Here is a 22,228-nt window from a genome sequence, read left to right on the forward strand (position 1 = left end):
TTTTATGAGGGTGCAATCATGCGTGAAGACCACCCCCTCTCTCACGCAACCCTGACATAATAGCAGTCTGCCAAAAACAGGCATTCCCTCGCATAACAACCCCATTGCCATCTCCTTGCTCTCTATGGACAGAAAGAGTATGCTGTGGTTTTACACTGGTCTATATTTAACACCGATCTGTTGAATAGGACCGGTTGCCAGTAAACTCCAGGCACAGTCTTCCTCGACCGTAATCCTCTCCAACGAAGTCAGTATCCACACCACCACTCATCTCCACCAGCAACAACTAGGCCTAGGCTAGCCTAGTCTACAGTTGGATATTGAGTGGTGGTATGGTCCCCATGAGGTGGTAATTGTAAAGCGTTTAATATCTGTCTTCAAATGCCACTCTGCCGGACTGCATGCAATGTCACCAATATAACCTACAGTTCTTCATGCTTTGATCGGCAGTCAAGGAACGGTGTCCTTTGCATTATCTATTCAGTCAGTCATAATCGGACAGCAATGTGTTTTGGGGGAAAATGTATGACAAATCTAAAGTAGGGTATGCAAGCCTATTTGAAATTAAAGTTTAACCACTTACCTCTTGTTCAATGTATTCCAATAAATAGGTTCCATGTTACTTGCAGTTATTCCCAGTAAATCCACAAGAAAAATCCAAATAAATCCCAAACCATTACAGCCGTCCCAAAACGCGAAAGCCATTCCTGCTCCTTGGCTCTCTACTGTCGTTTTACCCCCGAAAAAAGAAGGGACGGGGAATCGAGTTAGACAAAGAGCGAACGAAGTTCACTAAATCCCTCGGAGTGCACAGCTATAGCGTGACTTCAGCAAACACCTAAGGAAAAACTCCAACAACAAAAACAATCAACCAGAGACAACACTCACAGTAGTTGGAATGTGTGAGGGGATACAATGTGTCGGCCTCTCTAGTCTTGCGTTTAAAGTGTATCAGCGGCCACATGTAGGTTTCTGGTTTGAAACGTGTCCAGCAATACGGGACATTGCATGATGATAATGCCACTGTCCACCCACTCTCCAAATGAATAAGCACCGATTGTCCAGATTATCAGTGTAAATTCCTACCAATAGGCTACCTTGAAAGGATAATTTGGATAGTGGGCGTTTATCTATTATTTTGCAAAGTGCCATAAACTACCTTGCCATCCAGATGCACAGGCTTAGTCGCTCCAATTTCCCTCTGCACGCAAACAACATTGGACTATGGTATATAAACGAGCATTCACTGACCCAAATTGATCATGGGCTGTCCTCTGTGATCTTATAAACACTGCATCACTTGAATGCTTATTAACGCGTTATTGCTTTCAGAGTTGTCTCCATTATTTTAGCTCTTTGAGTCTTAGCGGACAAAAATAGACCCTTCCATCCGTCCGTTATCTTTTATGGCACAATATTGGTTAAACTTCTTCTAGCAAACTTGATTGACAGGCGAAGTGTCGGTGTGAAAATTGGCGCATTCAAAAATAATGCATCCCGGTTAACTTATTCTGGTCTCTTCTCCTGTTCACAATACCACTTTGCGTTCGTTGCATCCTTCTCCAACGCTCTGCACTCAAAATATCGTACTATTGTTCACACTGATAGAGAGCAGCTAGGAGAAGGTGGAGGGATGGACTGGAGTGGTCTATGCCAACCTATATGTGTGTGTTCCAGTGTAGCTCTATTGTCAACCTGGTCTCAGACTATTTCGTATTATTATGTACGTACATCCAATATCCTTCATTTAGTAAGATATATGTTACGTTATGTAGGACAGATGGTTACTTAAGGAAAAACAAAAGTAGGGTGGTTGGTGGGGCTGGATGGGTATGCATAATAACAAAGTCTAGCAACCCAAAGGTTACAAGTTTGAATCTCATCACAGACAACTTTGTAATTTTTGCTACTTAACCTTTTCAACCACTTACTACTTCGCAACTACATAGCATGTTAGCTAACCCTTTAACCTAAATCCTAAACTTAACCCCTAGCCTAGCTAACATTGCAAGATAGCTAATGTTTGGCACCTAACCAGAATTTGTAAAATATACGTTTTGCAAATTCGTAACAAATTAATTGTAATGTGTAACAAAAACGAAATTGATTCTGGACATCCACAAACAAATACATATGAAATGTAACATTTCATACTTGGTCTCAAATTTATGTACATAATAGTACACAATGCTCTGAGACCAGGTTGCAGCTATTGACCATTATCTTCACACATTCCTAGATTAAAAATGCCCTCTAATCTATAGGACACAGTAGTCTGAACTTCCATCATTTACAATTTCTATCCTCCTTTCACCATTATGACAAGGGTGGAGGGCTCACTTGGGCTAACCATGTCCCAGTGATTTTTGAAGGGCTATGTCCCTAGAGTTGGAAAATGTGTGATTGCTGCACTGCTATGGTAGCTTTCTATGTGTTATCATTCTCATCCCTCCAGCCCATACATTTTTCCAATAGGGATTTTACCCTATGACAAACAATGGTCGGTATACAACAAGTTATTGCTCACTTCAACCCTTTAATAATATCATTGGAAAGAGGTCAAAGGTCATTTCTGTTGACCTCAGCGTTCCAAAAATGTCTCTGGTGGGTAACTGTGAAGCATTTTTTTTCTAATATGGCCACCATACAATTAAACGTGGTCTTACCCATTTGAATTGTAATTGTTTTATGCCCAAAAACATCTTAATGTTTCTAGTGATGTTGAATACACAACCACATGAACCAGATATAAAGATGTCAAATTATTCAGAGAATTGAGGTAACATCTTCAGAAATGCAGACAGATCTTTGGGCACATTATTAAATTATTCACAGAATTGTGGCAATCTTCTATAACTGGCAAACCTGGCTCATGTGGTTGCATACTCTACATCACTTAACATTAAGATATTTTTGGGCATACTACAATTATGTTTCATACAGGTATGGTCATGCGAAATTGGCCAATAAGACCACATTGAGTTGTTTGGCAGCCTTATTGGAAAAATATTTCTGTGGGGTTAATGAGTGAATTCTGTGACGGACCTGAATCTACAAATCTTTTTAAAACTCTAGCAGTGTGTGTGTGCAATTTGGTGCCTATATCCACGAAGTTATAAATGAAAAAAACATAGCTGCCCCAGTAAATGGAATGGCACAATATGGGCGGTTTTTAAACAATAGTTGTAGCTGGTGGTTATATTATATATACTTTTCATTTATTTTCAGCAAACTTAACATGTGTAAATATTTGTATGAACATAACAAGTTTCAACAACTGAGACATAAAAAAGAACAATGGAATAATGTGTCCTTGAACAAAGTGGGGGTCAAAATCAAAAAGTAACAGTCAGTATCTGGTGTGGAGACCAGCTGCATTAAGTACTGCAATGCATCTCCTCCTCATGGACTGCACCCGATTTGCCAGTTCTGGCTGTGAGATGTTACCCCACTCTTCCACCAAGGCACCTGCAAGTTCCTGGACATTTCTGGGGAGGGAATGGCCCTGCCCTCACCCTCCGATCCAACAGGTCCCAGACGTGCTCAATGGGATTGAGATCTGGGCTCTTCGCTGGCCATGTCAGAACACTGACAATCCTGTTTTGCAGGAAATCACACACAGAATGAGCAGTATGGCTGGTGGCATTGTCATGCTGGAGGGTCACGTCAGTCTGAGCACTGATGGAGGGATTGTGCATTCCTGGTGTAACTCGGGCAGTTGTTGTTGCCATCCTGTATATGTCCCGCAGGTGTGATGTTTAGGGGTACCGATCCTGTGCAGGTGTTGTTACACGTGGTCTGCCACGGCGAGGACAATCAGCTTTCCGTCCTGTCTCTCTGCAGCGCCGTCTTAGGTGTCTCACAGTAGACATTGCAATTTATTGCCCTGGCCACATCTGCAGTCCTCATGCCTCCTTGCAGCATGCCTAAGGCACATTCACGCAGATGAGCAGGGACCCTGGGAATCATTCTTTTGGTGTTTTTCCAGTGTCAGTAGAAAGGCCTCTTTAGTGTCCTAAGTTTGCATAACTGTGACCTTAATTGCCTACCATCTGTAAGCAGTTAGTGTCTTAATGACCATTCCACAGGTGCATGTTCATTAATTGTTTATGGTTCATTGAACAAGCATGGGAAACCGTGTTTAAACCCTTTACAATTAAGTTATTTAGATTTTTACAAATTCTCTTTGAAAGGATCCTGATAAAGGGACATTTCTTTTTTTGCCGAGTTTATAATTTGAAACAATTTCATGACACTTCAGAACCACTTGCCAAAAAGTTAAACATTCATCAAGGTTTCCATTTTAAAAGCATTTCATACAGCACTCTCTGATATGTACCTTAAAGGTCAGGTATGTTGACCATAACTTTCTGAAAATGTGTCACAGATTTTGTCCCAAATATTGTGGCAGATGCAGTATGGCTAATCTCGGTTAACCCAGAAGTAAGGTCTCACGTAATTGGTCAGCTGCTTGATTAAGTTCTGGGAACACATGTGTTAAGAGAACCGATTAAGAAATTCTAGAACAAAGATTGGCACAAGGAGGTCCATCTTTCTTTGCAAGTTACGGGCCGGATGCCCCTTCCCTTCCAAAAGACGCTAACAACCAAGAAAATGTGATTTGTCCAAATAACCAATGACAAAAAAACAGAACTACTGCTAGTTATCCCCCACATCAAATTCTGGCAACAGGTTCCACAGTACTAGTTATGTTTACGTAGATCTACGAGAGATTACATATGAAATTACCAATGTGCAGTAACAAGCTTTTAGCTCCCCCACCAGTTATTCGGTCTTTTTTTCACGAGGCAAGTCAGTTAAGAACAAATGTTTATTTACAATGACGGCCTACCAAAAGGCAAAAGACCCCCTGCGGGGATGGGGGCTGGGATTACAAATATAGGACAACACACACATCACGACAAGGGGTTCCCAAACCTTTTCACTTGGCGCCACCCTTCAAGTATTGGCGAACATCCAGCCACACCCCTGCGCATACACGAGCTACGTCTATTTCTAAGAGCACAAGCACTGTTCACACCCCTCTTGGTGGAGAGAATTTTACAGGTTTAAAGCTTATTTCCTGCAATTCTACACATTTTGTAATGGGGTGCAAAGAAAACTGCAGTTTAAAGCACATTGTCTTGGACATTTTACCATGTATTGATGTGATATGAGTGACTAAATAATTACAGCAATATCTATGGGCAATTTTTTAAAACTTGCCTGCTGGCATGGGCTAGTTGATCTGGACATTTCTGACAAGTTATAGCTCTAAGGTATGCAATGACTGGCATGACAAGAGGAACTGATGAAACACACACACACAAAGGTAGCGCCCCACAGTTTGGTAACCACTGCTGTATCAGATGCTTTTCCTTTACAATGTAACAATTCAGCAGCTCATTTCCAGTGGTTTGATGATTGGGAAAGCAGAAAGGAGTGTGGAGTACAGGACAATAAAACTGAACATACCATGCCCCCATGTGGGCAACATGTAAAACTGCAGGCAGATATACATGATTTAGTGTTAAAAAGGAAAGACAGACCAACAAAGAACATCCGTCTTGCACTGTAGATCTCCTGCTGGGTGTTGACAAAAGGTGGCAATTCAACATGTGGAATCATGGAAAGGAACAGAATATTTTCTGTGGTCAGATGCAATATGACGGCAACTCGCTGCGCAAGGTCAACATGTGTTGATCGGTCTTCCCTTTAAAACAATATGTAGAGAATGTGACACATTAATATTGCATTTCACACATTAGTTTATTTATTCTGTTACACTTCTCTTCAAAGTAAAAACTATTTACAATGCCCAGCCCCATCTAAAAATTCTGCTGTGTTTAAGTAGCAAGAAGAGGCAATAACCATTTCCCCAAAACTTCTTTAAACCAATTTTACAAACATTCCTCTCATAGTTTTAGCACTCTCTTTTTACAGCATTCTCACGAATACCCATTACTTCACTCATTTAGGATGTCCCAAACCAACCAGTCATCATTCCATACACTCCACCAGGTCAAACCTATTACTACGTAGGGGTGGTGGGGAGGGGATATCACTCATGGGCGATTTTATTCTGTCCAGTTAAGGCAAGTAAAACCAAATGAGTCAGAAAATCTTACACAACAACCAGTAAAGTCAAATGAAACATTCACTATTTACATCCAGGAGTTGAAACTTGCCAACCAGATCTGTGTGTGAGTGCATGTGTGCATGAGTCTTAACTCCTGGTGGAGACCTCCATCAGCTGGGTTCAGTCTTCCTCTGTCTAGTCCAGTCCAGGACAAAGCTTGTGTCTGGGAGTCTCTCTCCTTTACGGTCTGCTCCTCTCAGAGACAATCCCATGTCCAGCTGTGGTCCAGAACAGCCTAGTCATTCAGGGTATGAGAGGCCACACGTCTTAGCCCACGATACACCTCTATTTGCAGCTGGTCATCCAGCAGAAGGGCCACTACATGGACCAAGCATGGAGATGGTGGCAAGTGTCCATGAGGTATCCTCCTGGCCTGCAGAAACAAGACAGCACTATTAGGACAAGGATGATTAAACGCTATAACCGGGATCATAATAGATTAATATCAGACTAATATTAAATCCCAGACCCCCCTGGGTATAGCATGAGGAACAGAGCGGCTTGTCCAGACACCAGGATATATCTAGATGTCCAATCTCATTAAACGGACACATCTTGAAGAACCTATTAATTACCCAACTCTCCTCTGAATAACTATCATTGTTGGTACAGCAAGCTATTAAATATAATCTTTAGTCAAATCATTTATCTAGTTCCCCTGTGCCTCTACCTGTCCTACATGCAACTTCAGGTAGCCAGTAACCTAGAAATTCAGCAAAAGTACATCTAACAAAGAATATACATTTTCCCCCAGTGAGCCCCTTCCTAAAAGCAGATGGTCACATCAACTTGCCTTCTGTGGCTCTCTGAAGGTCAGTGCAGTATTGTTCTGATACACCGAAGAATCTGTGTCAAGGTCATCCTCAATGCGGTCCTTTCTTGTGGAGAATGTCCAGGGAAAGGCAATCCGTGTCCAGTAGAAGAGTAAATACAAGGAGACAGGGGCATCTCATAGTCCACAAACCTGTCCATCTCCCTACACTCTGTTCTGTGACTAAAACCAACAAAAGCACAAGTGGAAGATGAACAAATTTGACCCCCCCTCCCATCAGTCCATTGTCCAGTAGTTTTGGGTTTCAAAAGGTTCCAATTGGAGGCCTGCGTTATAAAAATATGTTCTCTCCAGTATATTTTAATTTCTTTGAACATTTGTTGAATCTCTTTAAAATGTCCATAATTTAAAACTGGCAACCTATAGTCACATGGTCCCAGCCCACCAAACCCCATGAGACATGTTGCACAGTATGTTGTACAGAGGGGGATCAGCTATGGCAAGGAGGCTGGCCTGAGGAACAAGCGTGAAAGGAGTCAGATTTTTTTATCCATCTCCTCACGTAAATCTCCAGATCTCTTCTTGAGAAACACATGGATTCAAATGATAATCACATATTAGTTGTCACCAGTCTAAAACAAATTGTCCATTCTCCCTTTTTCTCTTGATTTTTTTTTTTTTTAATAAAAAATATAATCCAGACTTGTATGAATAAAAAAAAATGGTTAAAGCGAAGACCGTTTCAGTTTGCAGATGAAGTACCGATCATTCCTCCGGCCGCATCTTCAAACTCTCCATTTTCACAAGTTGTAGGCAATTAGAGAAAGAAGACAATTAATAAAGTTGCAACCCAGACATTCAAAGATCAAAAGGAGACAGATTCATCTTTTGAAAAACTACTGCTACATTTTCCATGCCATTTCCTCGGTATATTAGGTTTGTAATGAGTCCATCATGTTTGAAAGGATTTGCCGCTGTATCCAGAGACTATCGAGGACGACAACATTGCTTGGTGATGGACAGACGTCTTCATCTTATTACGAGAAGTTCTTCAGAGAGCAGTAGGCAGTGTGTTCAGCGGTGTCCACCTCAGTTTAAATTTACAGTATCTCATCTTCAGGGACTCTAATACTTTATCCCCACAACTCTCCGCATTACCATTTGTTTAAAGTCTGGCTTCATCTCACTGCACTGTTCTGTTTTTGGAATACATTCATTTAAATGTTTTTTTTGTTTTTGTTTTAGATATATAAGAAATTACAAGAAGCAAAAAAAAAACCAATATAAAAATACAAAAGCTTAGCAGCCTCAAAAGTGCTCCATATCATCAAGTCCAAATACTTTCCCACTGTTTTAAACAGACAAAGATATTCAAAAAGCAACAAAAGAGAGGACTCTAGCTATAAAAACCAGGGTTCACACAAGCAGTGGCAATAGCTTGCAAAACAACCTGGAAACAGGAAAGCAAGACCTCAACACTGGCATGTCGGTAAAGGCAATAGATCCCCTTGAAAAATGCAAGGAACTTCTCTGGTCTTACCAACTTTCATAACCACAAGGAAGAGAATTATTAAACAGAACTATTTATGGTTCTTTTAACAAGAGTGAGATTGAGAGACAGGGCCTGTACTGCAGTAAAATATACCTCGGAAATCTGCCTTGAAACAAGACATTTGCTTTCACAGTTCAATCAGCGAATCAGAGCCTGTATACCCGTGACTCGTCGCGAGAGAAGAGCATGAGGGCAGCGAAGCACCAATGCCAGAACACGAGTGGCCATTCAGGTAACTGGACAGAAACACAGACCATCGTGAAGTCATTTAGGGGATGAGGAGCTGGTGAAAGATTGGATGAAAAGAGCCCTATCCACTCCCACTCTCGCTTAAAGAACCCATGTACAAAAATAACATGCACACATTCATTGGCTACTCATCACTCATACATCTAACATGGGCACAAATTGCATACATCCTTCAAAGTAAAAACAAGTTCCATGGAACAAAGTAAAAACATGGCCTTTTTATGCATCTCTGTAAGCAATAAAAAGTGTGCAGGCTTTGAGTCTACCACACAGACACCAGCATTCAGAAACATATTTTTCTTCCACTACTATCCACAACAACTTTTGTTTGTTTTTGTAAGTGCAAACATTCAAGTTTTTCTTAAAATGCAAATTTGCTATAGCTTTACATTTTATATAAAATGTTTAAAAAACAACAGTGTCTCTTTTCAAAAAAGAATATACTTTCTAAACCAAATGCTCATCACTCCCCCAACCCCTCACCATTATTATCAGAGATGTAACCTCCAGTTCCTTACTTGGGTATGTTTGCACACACACATCCACTTGTGTATATTCATATCATAGACATAATATATGCACATTTTGCATCCTAAAACCAACAAACAAAAAACAGGCTAAACTTAATTTCAAATATTGAAACCCCATGTAATAAAGTGCATTAGTTTAGTTTAAGGTGCTTAACTGTAAGAAGTGCGGAAGGGTACTCCTCTCTGCACACCCCTACCGGCCCCTCTCACTGAGAGACGAGGGAGAAAACAGTACTTTACAAGGTCCTCATCCAAGAGGGGGCAAAGTAGCTCAGCAGTGCACATTCGTCAGTGTGTGTGCGTATGTCGGTCTGTGAATGTGTGTGTATGTGTGTGTGTGTGTGTGTGTGTGTGTGTGTGTGTGTGTGTGTGTGTGTGTCTCGTATGCCAGGTATAAGGCCTCAGGTGGATTCAGGTAGATGCTGTGGATCAATAATCTTCCACTGTTTCCATTTCGCCCAGGCTCATCCGGTCCCCTGCGCCCAGGAATGAATATCCTGCAGGAGAAACACCATGGCTCACTTCTATTCACATCCAGCATGGATTCCACTACTTTTCACATCTGGAAAGTACATTTCAGAAGTTTACGGTATTCTGTAGATAGAACCCAAAATGGGAGAGTAACTTAATACATACATATCACTATATATTTTAACATTTATTTCACCTTTATTTAACCATGTAGGCTAGTTGAGAACGAACTTACTGATTACATTACATGTATGATAACTATTTATGTTCTGTGTCAATGAAGGGTGAATATGGAATGAGTATGGAAAGCTACTGAGGGAGGCGAAGGGCAACAGTTCGTTTTTGATAAGGCAGGCCAACTGCAGAACTACGGAGGAGCAAGGAATTCGGCTCAAGGTCAAGTCAACAGAAGTGAGAAGAAACCTTGGAGGCGGGCCAGAGGGGCACACCCTAGCGACCCTGCTACTACAGTCCTATTTTACACATCTACATGAAGGTTCTAGCATCAGGCAGGACCATGACTACACCAGTGAGAGGAACCAATTAAGTTCCTGCCTAGCAACAGACATGTATAGGCTGTCTAGATGTGTCGATATAACGATACAAGATATGTATCGTCATATCTTGTGTTTGCAGCTATACGACCCAATGGGATGAATAAACTTGGCCTGTCCTTCCAGTTATTACTCTTTGATAAGACTCTAACACCTGCATATAAAAACATCAACTATTCAATACTTCACTCCATTTAGTTTACTTTTCACTGTGCTGTGAGACATTTAATAAATATTATACTGTATGTATTATTGACTGAGTGTCCGCATACCTAAGATACTGGGGTCGGAGTGAAGCATCATGGTCTGTTTCTTCTTCATCTTTGCAGCTTGGCTGTCATACATTCCTCCCTTCCCCATCTGGGCTGCCTGGAACATGGACTACACAGATGAGAGAGGGAGGAGAGAGAAAAACATGGTTACCGACAATGTATTGGGTATTTGCAAATTCCAATAAGTGCTCAAACATTAGAAAAGTATAGACTGATATTATAAAAAGAGTGTTGGTCATGACTTGAGGTGGAGCCTACCTGTAGAGGAAAGTTGTTCAAGGACAGTCCTGGAACTTCTTTTGATAACTGGTGGGGGAGAGGGATGTTGGTTACTTATAATCTCTTACACATCCACACCACAAACATCCCCATTGGACTTCTTCACATTTTATTGTGTTACAAAGTGGGATTGAAAACGATTTTTTTTGGTCAACGAAATACACAAAATACGCTAATGTCCTTTGTAGCTCAGTTGGTAGAGCATGGCGCTTGTAATGCCAGGGTAGTGGGTAGTGGTCAGGGTAGTTTGATTCCAGGTACCACCTACACATGACTAAACTGCTTTGGATAAAAGAGTCTGCTAAACAGAATATACACTGCTCAAAAAAATTAAAGGGAACACTTAAACACAATGTAACTCCAAGTCAATCACACTTCTGTGAAATCAAACTGTCCACTTAGGAAGCAACATTGATTGACAACCAATTTCACATGCTGTTGTGCAAATGGAACTGACAACAGGTGGAAATTATAGGCAATTAGCAAGACACCCCCAATAAAGGAGTGGTTCTGCAGGTGGTGACCACAGACCACTTCTCAGTTCCTATGCTTGCTGGCTGATGTTTTGGTCACTTTTGAATGCTGGCGGTGCTTTCACTCTAGTGGTTGTTTTAAGGACATTACATCAAAGTTAGATCAGCCTGTAGTGTGGTTTTCCACTTTAATTTTGAGTGTGACTCCAAATCCAGACCTCCATGGGTTGATACATTTGATTTCCATTGATCATTTTTGTGTGATTTTGTCGTCAGCATTCAACTATGTAAAGAAAAAAGTATTTAATAAGAATATTTCATTCATTCAGATCTAGGATGTGTTATTTTAGTGTTCCCTTTATTTTTTTGAGCAGTGTATATTTATTATTATACAAAAATATAAACACAACATGTAAAGTGTTGGTCCCGTGTTTCGTGAGGTGAAACAAAAGATTCCAGAAATTTTCCATACACAAAAAGCCTATTTCTCAGATTTTGTGCAAAAATGTCTAACATCACTGTTAGTGAGCATTTCTCCTTTGCCAAGATAATCCATGCACCTGCCATTTATGGTATATCAAGAAGCTGATTTAACAGCATGATCATTACACATATGAACCTTGTGCTGGGGACAAAAGGCTACTCTTAAAAGTGCAGTTGTGTCACAACACACGTTTTGAGGGAGCGTGCAACTGACCGCAGGAATGTTCACCAGAGCTGTTGCCAGAGAATTTAACGTTAATTTCGATACCATAATTTGAGAATTTGGCAGTATGTCCAACCGTCCTCGCAACCCCAGACCACATGTAACCAAGCCAGCCCAGGACCTCCACATCCGGCTTCTTCACCTGCAGGATCGTTTGACAGCCCGACAGCTGATGAAACTGTGGGTTCGTACAACTCTAGAATTTCTACATAAACTGTCAGAAACTGTCTCAGGGATGCTCATCTAAGTGCTCGTCATCCTCACCAGGGTCTTGACCTGACTGCAGTTTGGCGTTGTAACCAACTTCAGTGGGCAAATTCTCACCTTCAATGGCCACTGGTGAAGAGTGCTCTTCACAGATGAGTCCCGGGTTTCAACTGTACCGGGCCGATGCCAGACGTGTATGTCAACGTTGTGAACAGAGTGCCCCATGGTGGTGGTGGGGTTATGGTATGGGCAGGCATAAGCGTCAGACAACGAACACAATTGCATTTTATCTATGGCAATTTGAATGCACTGAGATACCGTGACGTCATCCTGAGGCCCATTGTCATGCCATTCATCCGCCGTCATTACCTCATGTTTCAGAATGACAATGCACAGCCCCATGTCGCAAGGATCTGTACACAATTCCTGGAAGCTGAAAATCTCTCAGTTCCTTAATGGCCTGCATACTCAGACATGTCACCCATCGAGTATGTTTGGGATGCGCTGGATCGACTTGTACGACAATGTGTTCCAGTTCCCGCCAATATCCAGCAACTTCGCACAGCCATTGAAGTGGAGTGAGTGTGACAACATTCCACAGCCCACAATCAACAGCCTGATCAACTCCATGTGAAGATGTGTCACGCTGCATGAGGCAAATGGTGGTCACACCAGATACTGGACTGGTTTTCTGATCCATGCCCCTAATTCTTTTTTTTTAAAGGTACATGTGATCAATAGATGCATATCTGTATTCCCATCTTGAAATCCATAGATTAGGACCTAATGAATTCATTTCAACCGACTCATTTCCTTACATGAACCGTAACGCAAATTGGCCAAAACACCATCCTTACAAAACAGGCTGAAATTTTAGCCGGTCTTTTCAAACAGCTCTTAAAATATTTGAAATTGTTGCATGTTGCATTTATATTTGTTCAATATACATATAACACACACCTGCTGTTGCTGCCTCTGGTGGTTGGCTTTCTGTTTGGCACGCCGCTCCAGGAACTGCTTGGCAAACTCTTTGGCTTCCACAGTGTCGCCCAGGTAGGAGCGGATAAAGTCAAGGACTTCGTAGGGAGACTCCACCTCCTTCAGATAGGCCACGATGGTGGCTACTGCTCACAGGAAGACCACAGACATTTACACTTAAAACCAGGGGAAAAGGTTGAGCAAGAGAGGAAATTCTGGAGCCAGGGAGTCTGGCAACTGAGGAGATGTTTGCATAGGTGTGAAGCCAAGTTTCTTTTAGGAAAATGTGGTGCCGGGCAGCAAAATTTTAATTAGGGCTGCCCCGGACTAAAATGGATCTTGGTCGACCGAAAGCAGTCTGTGCTTTCGACCAATTCATTGGTCTAAAATTTCAAATGTGCATATTTCCATAGATAGACATACCTTATGCATTTTAATAAACTCAACTATGCATTTAGCTTACGGTTTGATGAAATAAGACAAATGCCTCAAGAGGGTGCAGGAGAGCTAGATAACCATGAGGAAAAAAAGTCTGCAACCTTTTTCATGTGGAATGCCAATTCCAATCTTACCATTTCTACCGATCTGCGTGCCAGTTATGGTTTTCATATGCACATTTTCATTAAACCATTTTATAACGTAGCCTAGTGGTTAGAGCGTTGGACTAGTAACCGGAAGGTTGCAAGTTCAAACCCCTGAGCTGACATACAAATCTGTCGTTCTGCCCCTGAACAGGCAGTTAACCCACTGTTCCTAGCCCGTCATTGAAAATAAGAATTTGTTCTTAACTGACTTGCCTAGTTAAATTTTTTTTTTTTTAAATCATTGTCATGTGGTTAATCAAAATTATATCTAAATGAAAATTATAAACCTAAAAAGTAACTGCTATTGTCATTGCCAACTACGTAAAAAAGAGCCAACATAAAGCCAAATAAAAACATTGCTGCCTGCAGGTGGAAAATCTGGTGATAAAAATAAATATCCTATAAATCACAATGGCTACACACGGCCTGTCTGCAACAAACTTGAAACATTGGCTCAACTAGTAACTTGGGTCCAGCCCGAATGTGCTACCGAACTTGCAACATTATATAAAATATTCTGGCCGCTCAGAGTTACAATGTGCCAGTGAGCTCAGGACAGACAGCTGTAGGCTATTTGTGCATGGGATAAGAAGCAGTTCTTGACTTGGACAGGAGCTCACCGGAGCTGAGTACAGGCACCTCAAATGTTCAACTGCTTGAGCTCCTGTTCCTCTTATAGAATATTAGCTCAAAGGTATTGTGGAGCTCTTGCACCTAAATATTTTTTCTTTATTTAACTAGGCAAGTCAGTTAAGAGCAAATTCTTATTTAAAATGACGGCTTACTCCGGCCAAATAGGAACGACGCTGAGGCAATTGTGCGCTGCCCGTTGGGACTCCGAAACACGGCAGGATGTTATACATCCTGGATATAAACAATAAACAGCACCAGCACCCAAAATGAGTACCGGAAACTATTTCAGTCCAAGTCAAGCACTGGCGTAATCAGGAAGACCTATTTTATGACGTTCCTACTTGATCAGAGCATGACATTTTTCCCTTTCACTCCGAGTGGTTATCGAAAGAGAGGTGGAAAGATTATTTGAATACATTGAGGAACCACTGCAATTCTTAATGGACGTAAAAACAGACTGTTTGCTTGCTGTTTGAGGCGAAGAAAACCTTACTTTGAGAAGCTCCACAGGCCATTAGCAGTGGTGCGTTAAGCCAATCAGAAACTCTCAGATCCCCAAATGGGCACATTTATATGCAGGCCAGGTAGCCTATAGGTCTACTTCTATGCGTGCGCATCCTAACATTGACAGGAGCACTCCAGACAAAAGACGCTGACTAAATTCACAAAACTTGTAAATGGGATGAAATAAACCAAAACTCGTTTCTCACAAATTTAGCATAGGTTGTGCACGCCGACAATGAGAATGGGAAGGCTGAAATAATAATATTGAATGCATTGACAGAAATTACAGTCACCAAAGTAACAAACATCATAGTTAAAAAATTATAGGAATGAAGGGTAAATAGTAGTTTAGAAATTATAGGAATGAAGGGTAAATAGTAGTTTAGAAATTATAGGAATGAAGGGTAAATGTACTGTACTGGTGATTTATGTAATTGGGAATTAATATACACTAACAGTCAAACAATTCACACAATTCAATTATGAAACAATGAATGTGCACAAATTGGCGAGGGGACGCGCATTCTGGAGAGACAAGTGCATTGTGCATCTGGGAGCATGATCAATCCAATGTCTGCATAGGCCATGCAGCATTTACGGTGATAGGGCCTCAGCAGCAGTCAGGGAATTCATACTAAACTCAGCAAAAAAAGAAAGTCCTCTCACTGCCAACTGCATTTATTTTCAGCAAACTTAACATGTAAATAATTGTATGAGCATAAGATTCAACAACTGAGACAAACTGAACAAGTTCCACAGACATGTGACTAACAGAAATGGAATAATGTGTCCCTGAACAAACTGGGGGTCAAAATCAAAAAGTAACAGTCAGTATCTGGTGTGGCCACCAGCTGCATTAAGTACTGCAGTGCATCTCCTCCTCATGGACTGCACCAGACTTGCCAGTTCTGGCTGTGAAATGTTACCCCACTCTTCCACCAAGGCACCTGCAAGTTCCCGGACATTTCTGGGGGGGGGGGGCCTATCAATCACCCTCCGATCCAACAGGTCCCAGACGTGCTCAATGGGATTGAGAGCCGGGCTCTTCGCTGGCCATGGCAGAACACTGACATTCCGGTCTTGCAGGAAATCACACACAGAACAAGCAGTATGGCTGGTGGCATTGCCATGCTGGAGGGTCATGTCAGGATGAGCCTGCAGGAAGCATACTACATGAGGGAGGAGGATGTCTTCCCTGCACAGCGTTGAGATAGCCTGCAATGACAAGCTCAGTCCGATGATGCTGTGACACACCGCAAACAGACCATGACGGACCCTCCACCTCCAAATCGATCTCGCTCCAGAGTACAGGCCTCGGTGTAACGCTCATTCCATCGTCGATAAATGTGAATCCGACCATCCCCCTGGTGAGACAAACCCGCAACTCGTCCCTTTTTGCCAGTCCTGTCTGGTCCAGCGACGGTGGGCTTGTGCCCATAGACAACGTTGTTGCCGGTGATGTCAGGTGAGGACCTGCCATACAACAGGCCTACAAGCCCTCAGTCCAGCCTCTCTAGGCCTATTGCAGACAGTCTGAGCACTGATGGAGGGATTGTGCGTTCCTGGTGTAACTCGGGCAGTTGTTGCCACCCTGTACCTGTCCCACAGGTGTGATGTTCGGATGTACCGCTCCTGGGCAGGTGTTGTTACACGTGGTCTGCCACTGTGAGGACTATCAGCTTTCCATCCTGTCCCTTTGTAGCTCTGTCTTAGGCGTCTCACAGTACGGACATTGCAATTTATTGCCCTGGCCATATCTGAAATCCTCATGCCTCATTGCAGCATGCCTAAGGCATGTTCACACAGATGAGCAGGGATCCTGGCCATCTTTCTTTTGGTGTTTTTCAGAGTCAGTAGAAAGTCCTCTTTAGTGTCCTAAGTTTGCATAACTGTGACCTTAATTACCTACCGTTTGTAAGCAGTTAATGTCTTAACTTCTCTAGGGTAGGGGACAGCATTTGGAAATTTGGATGAAAAGCGTGCCCAAATTAAACGGCCTTCTACTCAGGCCCAGAAGATAGGATATGCATATAATTGGTAGATGTGGATATAAAACACTAAAGTTTTCAAAACTGTTAAAATAGTGTCTGAGTATAACAGAACTGATTTGGCAGGCGAAAACCTGAGAAAAATCCATTCAGGAAGTAAGATTTTTCTATTCAATGCCATTACAGTATCCTTTGACTTAGGACTCAAATTGCAGTTCCTATGCCTTCCACTAGATGCCAACAATCTTTAGAAATTGTTTCAGGCTTGTATTCTGAAAAATGAGGGAGTAAGAGGAGTTTGAATGAGTGGACCCTGCCGTGTCACAGAGCTTTTTCATGCGCGAGACCGAGAGAGTGCCTTTCTTGTTTACCTTTTATATTGAAGACGTTATTGTCCGGTTGAAATATCATCAATTATTTAGGCTAAAAACAACCTGAAGATTGATTATGAACATCGTTTGAAATGTTTCTACGAACTTTACGGATACAATTAGGATTTTCTGTCTGTGGTGATTGCGTTTGAGCCTGTAGATTACTGAAAAAAACGAGCAAACAAAACTGAGGTTTTTGGATATAAAGAGACTTTATCGAACAAAAGGAACATTTATTGAATAAATTAATGTCTTCTGAGTGCATCCATATGAAGATCAAAGGTAAGGGATTAATTTTCTCTCTATTTCTGACTTGTGTAACTCTTCTACTTGGCTGGTTACTGTTTGTAATGATTTGTCTGCTTGGCTATATTCTCAAATAATTGTATGGTATGCTTTCGCCATAAAGCATTTTTTAAAATCTGACACCATGGTTGGATTCAGAAGAAGTTCATCTTTAAACCTGTCTTTTCTGAATTATTATAATGAGTATTTCTGTATTTGAATTTGGTGCTCTGCAATCTCACTGGATGATGGCCAGGTGGGACGCTAGCGTCCCACATAGCCTAGAGAGGTTAACGACTGTTCCACAGGTGCATGTTCATTCATTATTGTTTATGGTTCATTGAACAAGCATGGGAAACAGTGTTTAAACCCTTTACAATGAAGATCTGTGAAGTTATTTGGATTTTTACAAATTATCTTTGAAAGACAGGGTCCTGAAAATGGGACATTTCTTTTCTTGCTGAGTTTACTTGCGCTTTGTGGAGCAGTGCAGAGCTGTTGTCAAGGAAGTGAGTTTGTTCTCTTTCTACAGGATATACCGCCCTCAACCAATCATGTCAAGGCGGAGTTATACAGAGCCCACTGCATTGTTACAAAATTTGGGAGGCGCATGGTGATGCAGTACGGACCTGGATTTGGCCTCTGCATGCAACTGGAGGCTACGCAATGGAATAGTTCTGAGATTGCCGCAAATATATACACACACACACAGTGCATTAGGAAAGTGTTCTCCTACAATTGCATAGCCTTCAGAAATGTTGCACAACATGAGCTCATGGGCTCTCATGAAGTGTTAAATGTATTAGAAAATCTAAAAATCTACATTGATGTCAGAGTGATAAAAAGCATGAGCTGGCGCACACCCAAGAAAATAATTCAGTGTAGAGATGCTGAATAACGGTGAATAAACTGTAAGCTATAAAAACAAAGAGTCGCACACTCTACAACCTCCCAGTAATTCATTGGGTAAAAAACAACCAACTTTTTGGCATCACAGTGCCTTCTTTTTATAGCTTAGAGTGATTAGAGGGACAATAGTGCTGAGTAGCAGGCAATTTTGGTAGGCTAGAAGTTTGGTAGGCTACAAATGACCAGCAGCAGCATCAGAGGTTGGAGAAGCCTAATTACCGTGACTAAACGGTCATGTGGAATTTGACGGCCTTCATGACTCGTGACCGCCAGTGTGGCGGTAATACAGCCCTAAGGCTGATGCAAAATGTTTCTTCACATCATAAGCGCAGCAACGTGCACAAGACAGTAGGTTACACGAGAATGTTCATTCCACAACGTTGTCAAAAGTGCACCGCACACGCAACCGGTTTAATTTGACAGAAGAAAATATCCATTCAAAATTTTGAAAGAGGGGAGATCTAAAGATGCAACAACTAGCATGGGTTGCTAATATGACTAGAACTGTGCCTTTGGCTGCTGGATATTGAAAGTTGATTTGAAAACAAATAGAACATGAGAGAAATAGGCATCAGGTTGCAAAGGCATATGGAAGTCTTTATAAAATAATTGCTTCCACGATATGGTCGGATTTTAGCTTTTGAAGCAAGGCAAGACATGCCTCATAATATGCATAGGCTACTGCCTCCAGCTCATTGCAAAGTGGTTCTGATGCCTGCCTACCGTTGCCTATGCACTTGAAAGACGAATGGGAAGTGCACTTCAATTACCAGTTGAAAAATATTTAGAATTGCTATGCAATGATTGGACTTATAAAAGCATGTTTCACTACAGCAGCAATGAACATGCTGTTTGAGGAGCTGTAGCAGTTGCTCTCATGCTGTCTGGCAGAGTTTCAGCTGAAACTAGGCTCTATTCTGTATGCTGTGAGCATGTGATAAGATGCTGGACTAATGATAATAGGTTAATTATGCCAACTAACCTATAGACAGATAAGCATGACCGGTCAAATGCATTTCCATCGACTGGTATTTCCCATTTATTAATAGGCTAACAACTATTATTTTTTGCAATAGGGCTTTTTTTCTTCTCCCAGACAATTAGCCGGAGCAAAATTTATTTATTGGCTTTTCATATTTTTTGGGGGGCGGAAAGGAAATCGTTTAAAATATATTTGCATTGATGTCAGAGTGATTAGAGGGATAAAAAGCATGAGCTGGTGGTGCACACCCAGATAGTGTGAATGAGTGATGACATTATATTCGAATATATTCATGGGGCTGGTCGCAGGGACACAGATCCAGTGATGAAGTGAAAGAGGTGGAGCATTCGTTACCATCCAGGGACGAGGAGGGGGAGTTGTTAGCGGAGGTGTTGAGCGCGTGCAGCATCTGTTCACACCAGGTGGTGAAGCCGTCCTGGGGTTTCATGCCCTGCAGCAGCTTCAGCAATTTGTCCTCCTCCTCTGTACGCTTCTTCCTTAACATGTACTGCTCGCTGCAGGTGGACACGGAAACAATGTTTACACACACACACAGGCCTTGAAACAGTTTACATACACACAAAACGTTAACACACAGCTTTAAACAGAGGTAAACACAATACACCACACACACACACAGTGAGGTGTACCTAAGAGAGGGGCTGCTGCGGCTGTTCTTCATGCCCATGTTGCGGAGGCTGTTCTGGTTCTTTACAGCCTCCTCCCAGACACCCATACCTCCAGAGCTGCCTTTGGGCTCCATGCCCCCACCAGACCACATGCCCACAGACCCCTCACCCCACTGACCCATAGACAGGCCTCCATGCTGGAGGAAGACAGAGAAAGAACAGAGGGACATGGGTCACACTACTGGTTACCAGGTCCTGGTCCACCAGCCCAAATATATTTTGCCATAATTACACCCCCCCCCCCCACTAGTGTCTTCGCTAGGAGTTGAAGCAAACTCAAAACATTGAAAAACCTTGTTTATGAACAAAACAATGTAAATAGCCAAGAATCAGATGTACAAAGTTGCACTTTAGTAGACTTCAGAGTCAATTAGACCAGTGATTCCCAACCAGGGGTACTAGGGTCACTGGGGCTACTTAGCCTATTCACAGGGGGTACTTGAGAAGACTCATGAGTCTATGGGGTTACTGGTAAAATGCACGAGGGGGTACTTTAGGGGTACTCCGGGCAAAGCAAAATTCAGTTGGTGGTACAGTAACCCAAACATATATATTTTCGTCTTTTTTACCTTTATTTAACTAGGCAAGTCCGTTAAGAACAAATTCTTATTTACAATGACGGCCTAGGAACAGTGGGTTCACTGCCTTGTTCAGGGGCAGAACAGAAATGCGAGAGAAATGTTCGCATTGTGGAGTCCTGACCACCTGCCAACATGGCTGTTGAAATAGACCTTACATGCCAATACCGGCATTTGGCAGGTGTTAATTTTAGGTCCTGCTGGTTACACTTAAGGGCATTGTAATAAATATCCTCAGAACACACATTTCTTCTCAGGAAACTACTACACTTTTAAAACCTCCGTGTAGACATAGCAGGACAGCCCGTGTGAAGTTTTTTTTGTTTGGGGGGGGGGGTTCCTCACCCTGTCCCTCTGCTGCTGGGCCCTCTGGTGCTGGGCCTGCTGTTTGAGCAGCCTCTCGGTCTCCAGCTCCAGCAGGCTGAGGCTCTTGCCTTGCTTGGAGAGCGCTGAGACCTGGGGGCCACTCCACACAGTCCCTGACCCAGAGATACACCCTGGGCCCCCGGGCTGGGCCTGTTGCAGCAGCTTCAGGATAAGCTCCTGCTGCTGCCGACACTGCTGCTTACGCCTGTACAGCTCCTCCTCCTCACGCCTCTTCTGCTCCTCCTGCTGCCTCCTCTTCTCCTCCCGCCGCTTCCTCTCTTCCTCCTCTCGCTTGGCCCTGAGTTCAGCCTCACGCCGGTCCTGGAGCTGAGGTACAAGAGATGAACAGAGAGAGAGTCAGCAAGAGAAAGAGAGGAGAGAGGGGGGGGACAAAGTAAATAAAGACAGTACCTTCTGTAGCTGCTCCAGAGATGGCCCCTGAGTGGAATGACTCATGGTTAAGTCCCATAGGTTGGCCTCACCTCCTGGAATAGGCCACAAACACATTACTGACATACAATGGCAACATTTTATTTTACCTTTATTTAACTAGGCAAGTCAGTTAAGAACAAATCCTTATTTTCAATGACGACCTAGGGGCAGTTCAGGGGCAGAATGACATTTGTACCTTGTCAGCTCAGGGGTTTGAACTTGCAACCTTCCGGTTACTAGTCCAACGCTCTAACCACTAGGCTATCCTCCCGCCCCATGTAGAAGGACATCAGGGTCTTAGCAGTCTTGGAGGATATGCAAGAGCGTGTGCTTGGTGGTTAGAGTGTTGGGCCAGTAACCGAAAGGTTGCTGGATCAAATCCCCAAGCTGACAAGGTAAAAATCTGTCATTCTGCCCCCGAGCAAGGTAGTTAACCCACTGTTCCCCGGGAGCTGAAGAAGTGGATGTCGATTAAGGCAGCCACCCACACCTCTCTGATTCAGAGATTGGATTAAATGCAGAAGACACATTTTAGTTGAAGCCATTCAGTTGTACAACTGACTAGGTTTCCCCCTTTCCTTATGCATGGTAAAATATATTAGCACCCTTGCACTTGAAAATGGAGTGCAATGGAGCAGAATGTCCTCTTCAAAACTGGTTGAATGGCTATTTTTACCCTGTAGGCACCAGCAACGTACCAGCTGTAGGATATATTACATTTGCTG

The 22,228-nt window shown here is 42.5% G+C and overlaps 2 protein-coding genes across 5 annotated transcripts in view; both read right to left on the reverse strand.

Moving 5' to 3' along the window:
* LOC109874245 (ephrin-B3-like) overlaps window positions 1-1,645 on the reverse strand; it is a 58,192-nt gene extending 56,547 nt beyond the window's left edge. Inside the window, exon 1 of one of the 2 annotated variants that reach the window (XR_004206204.1) lies at window positions 584-1,645. Coding sequence is in view for 1 of the 2 variants with exons in the window: in XM_031809584.1 (XP_031665444.1) it covers window positions 584-705 (122 nt within the window). In the remaining variant the exon portion in view is untranslated. The remainder of the gene's footprint in view (window positions 1-583) is intronic. The other variant, XM_031809584.1, reaches the window with a different exon arrangement.
* Window positions 1,646-5,744: 4,099 nt separating this feature from the next.
* Window positions 5,745-22,228, reverse strand: part of LOC109874290 (GRB10-interacting GYF protein 1-like) — a 30,814-nt gene continuing 14,330 nt past the window's right edge. For 2 of the 3 annotated variants that reach the window (XM_020466142.2, XM_020466143.2), the window contains 9 exons: window positions 21,483-21,556; window positions 21,051-21,398; window positions 20,089-20,264; window positions 19,793-19,953; window positions 13,165-13,328; window positions 10,798-10,845; window positions 10,540-10,648; window positions 6,933-9,739; window positions 5,745-6,512 (listed from right to left, as the gene is read on the reverse strand). In XM_020466142.2, the coding sequence (XP_020321731.1) occupies window positions 9,672-9,739; window positions 10,540-10,648; window positions 10,798-10,845; window positions 13,165-13,328; window positions 19,793-19,953; window positions 20,089-20,264; window positions 21,051-21,398; window positions 21,483-21,556 (1,148 nt within the window). In that variant the 3' untranslated portion in view covers window positions 5,745-6,512; window positions 6,933-9,671. Of the gene's footprint in view, window positions 6,513-6,932; window positions 9,740-10,539; window positions 10,649-10,797; window positions 10,846-13,164; window positions 13,329-19,792; window positions 19,954-20,088; window positions 20,265-21,050; window positions 21,399-21,482; window positions 21,557-22,228 lie in introns of those variants that run through there. The other variant, XM_031808903.1, reaches the window with a different exon arrangement.

The sequence above is a fragment of the Oncorhynchus kisutch genome, linkage group LG29 (genome assembly GCF_002021735.2).
Source record: "Oncorhynchus kisutch isolate 150728-3 linkage group LG29, Okis_V2, whole genome shotgun sequence".
NCBI lineage: Eukaryota > Metazoa > Chordata > Actinopteri > Salmoniformes > Salmonidae > Oncorhynchus > Oncorhynchus kisutch.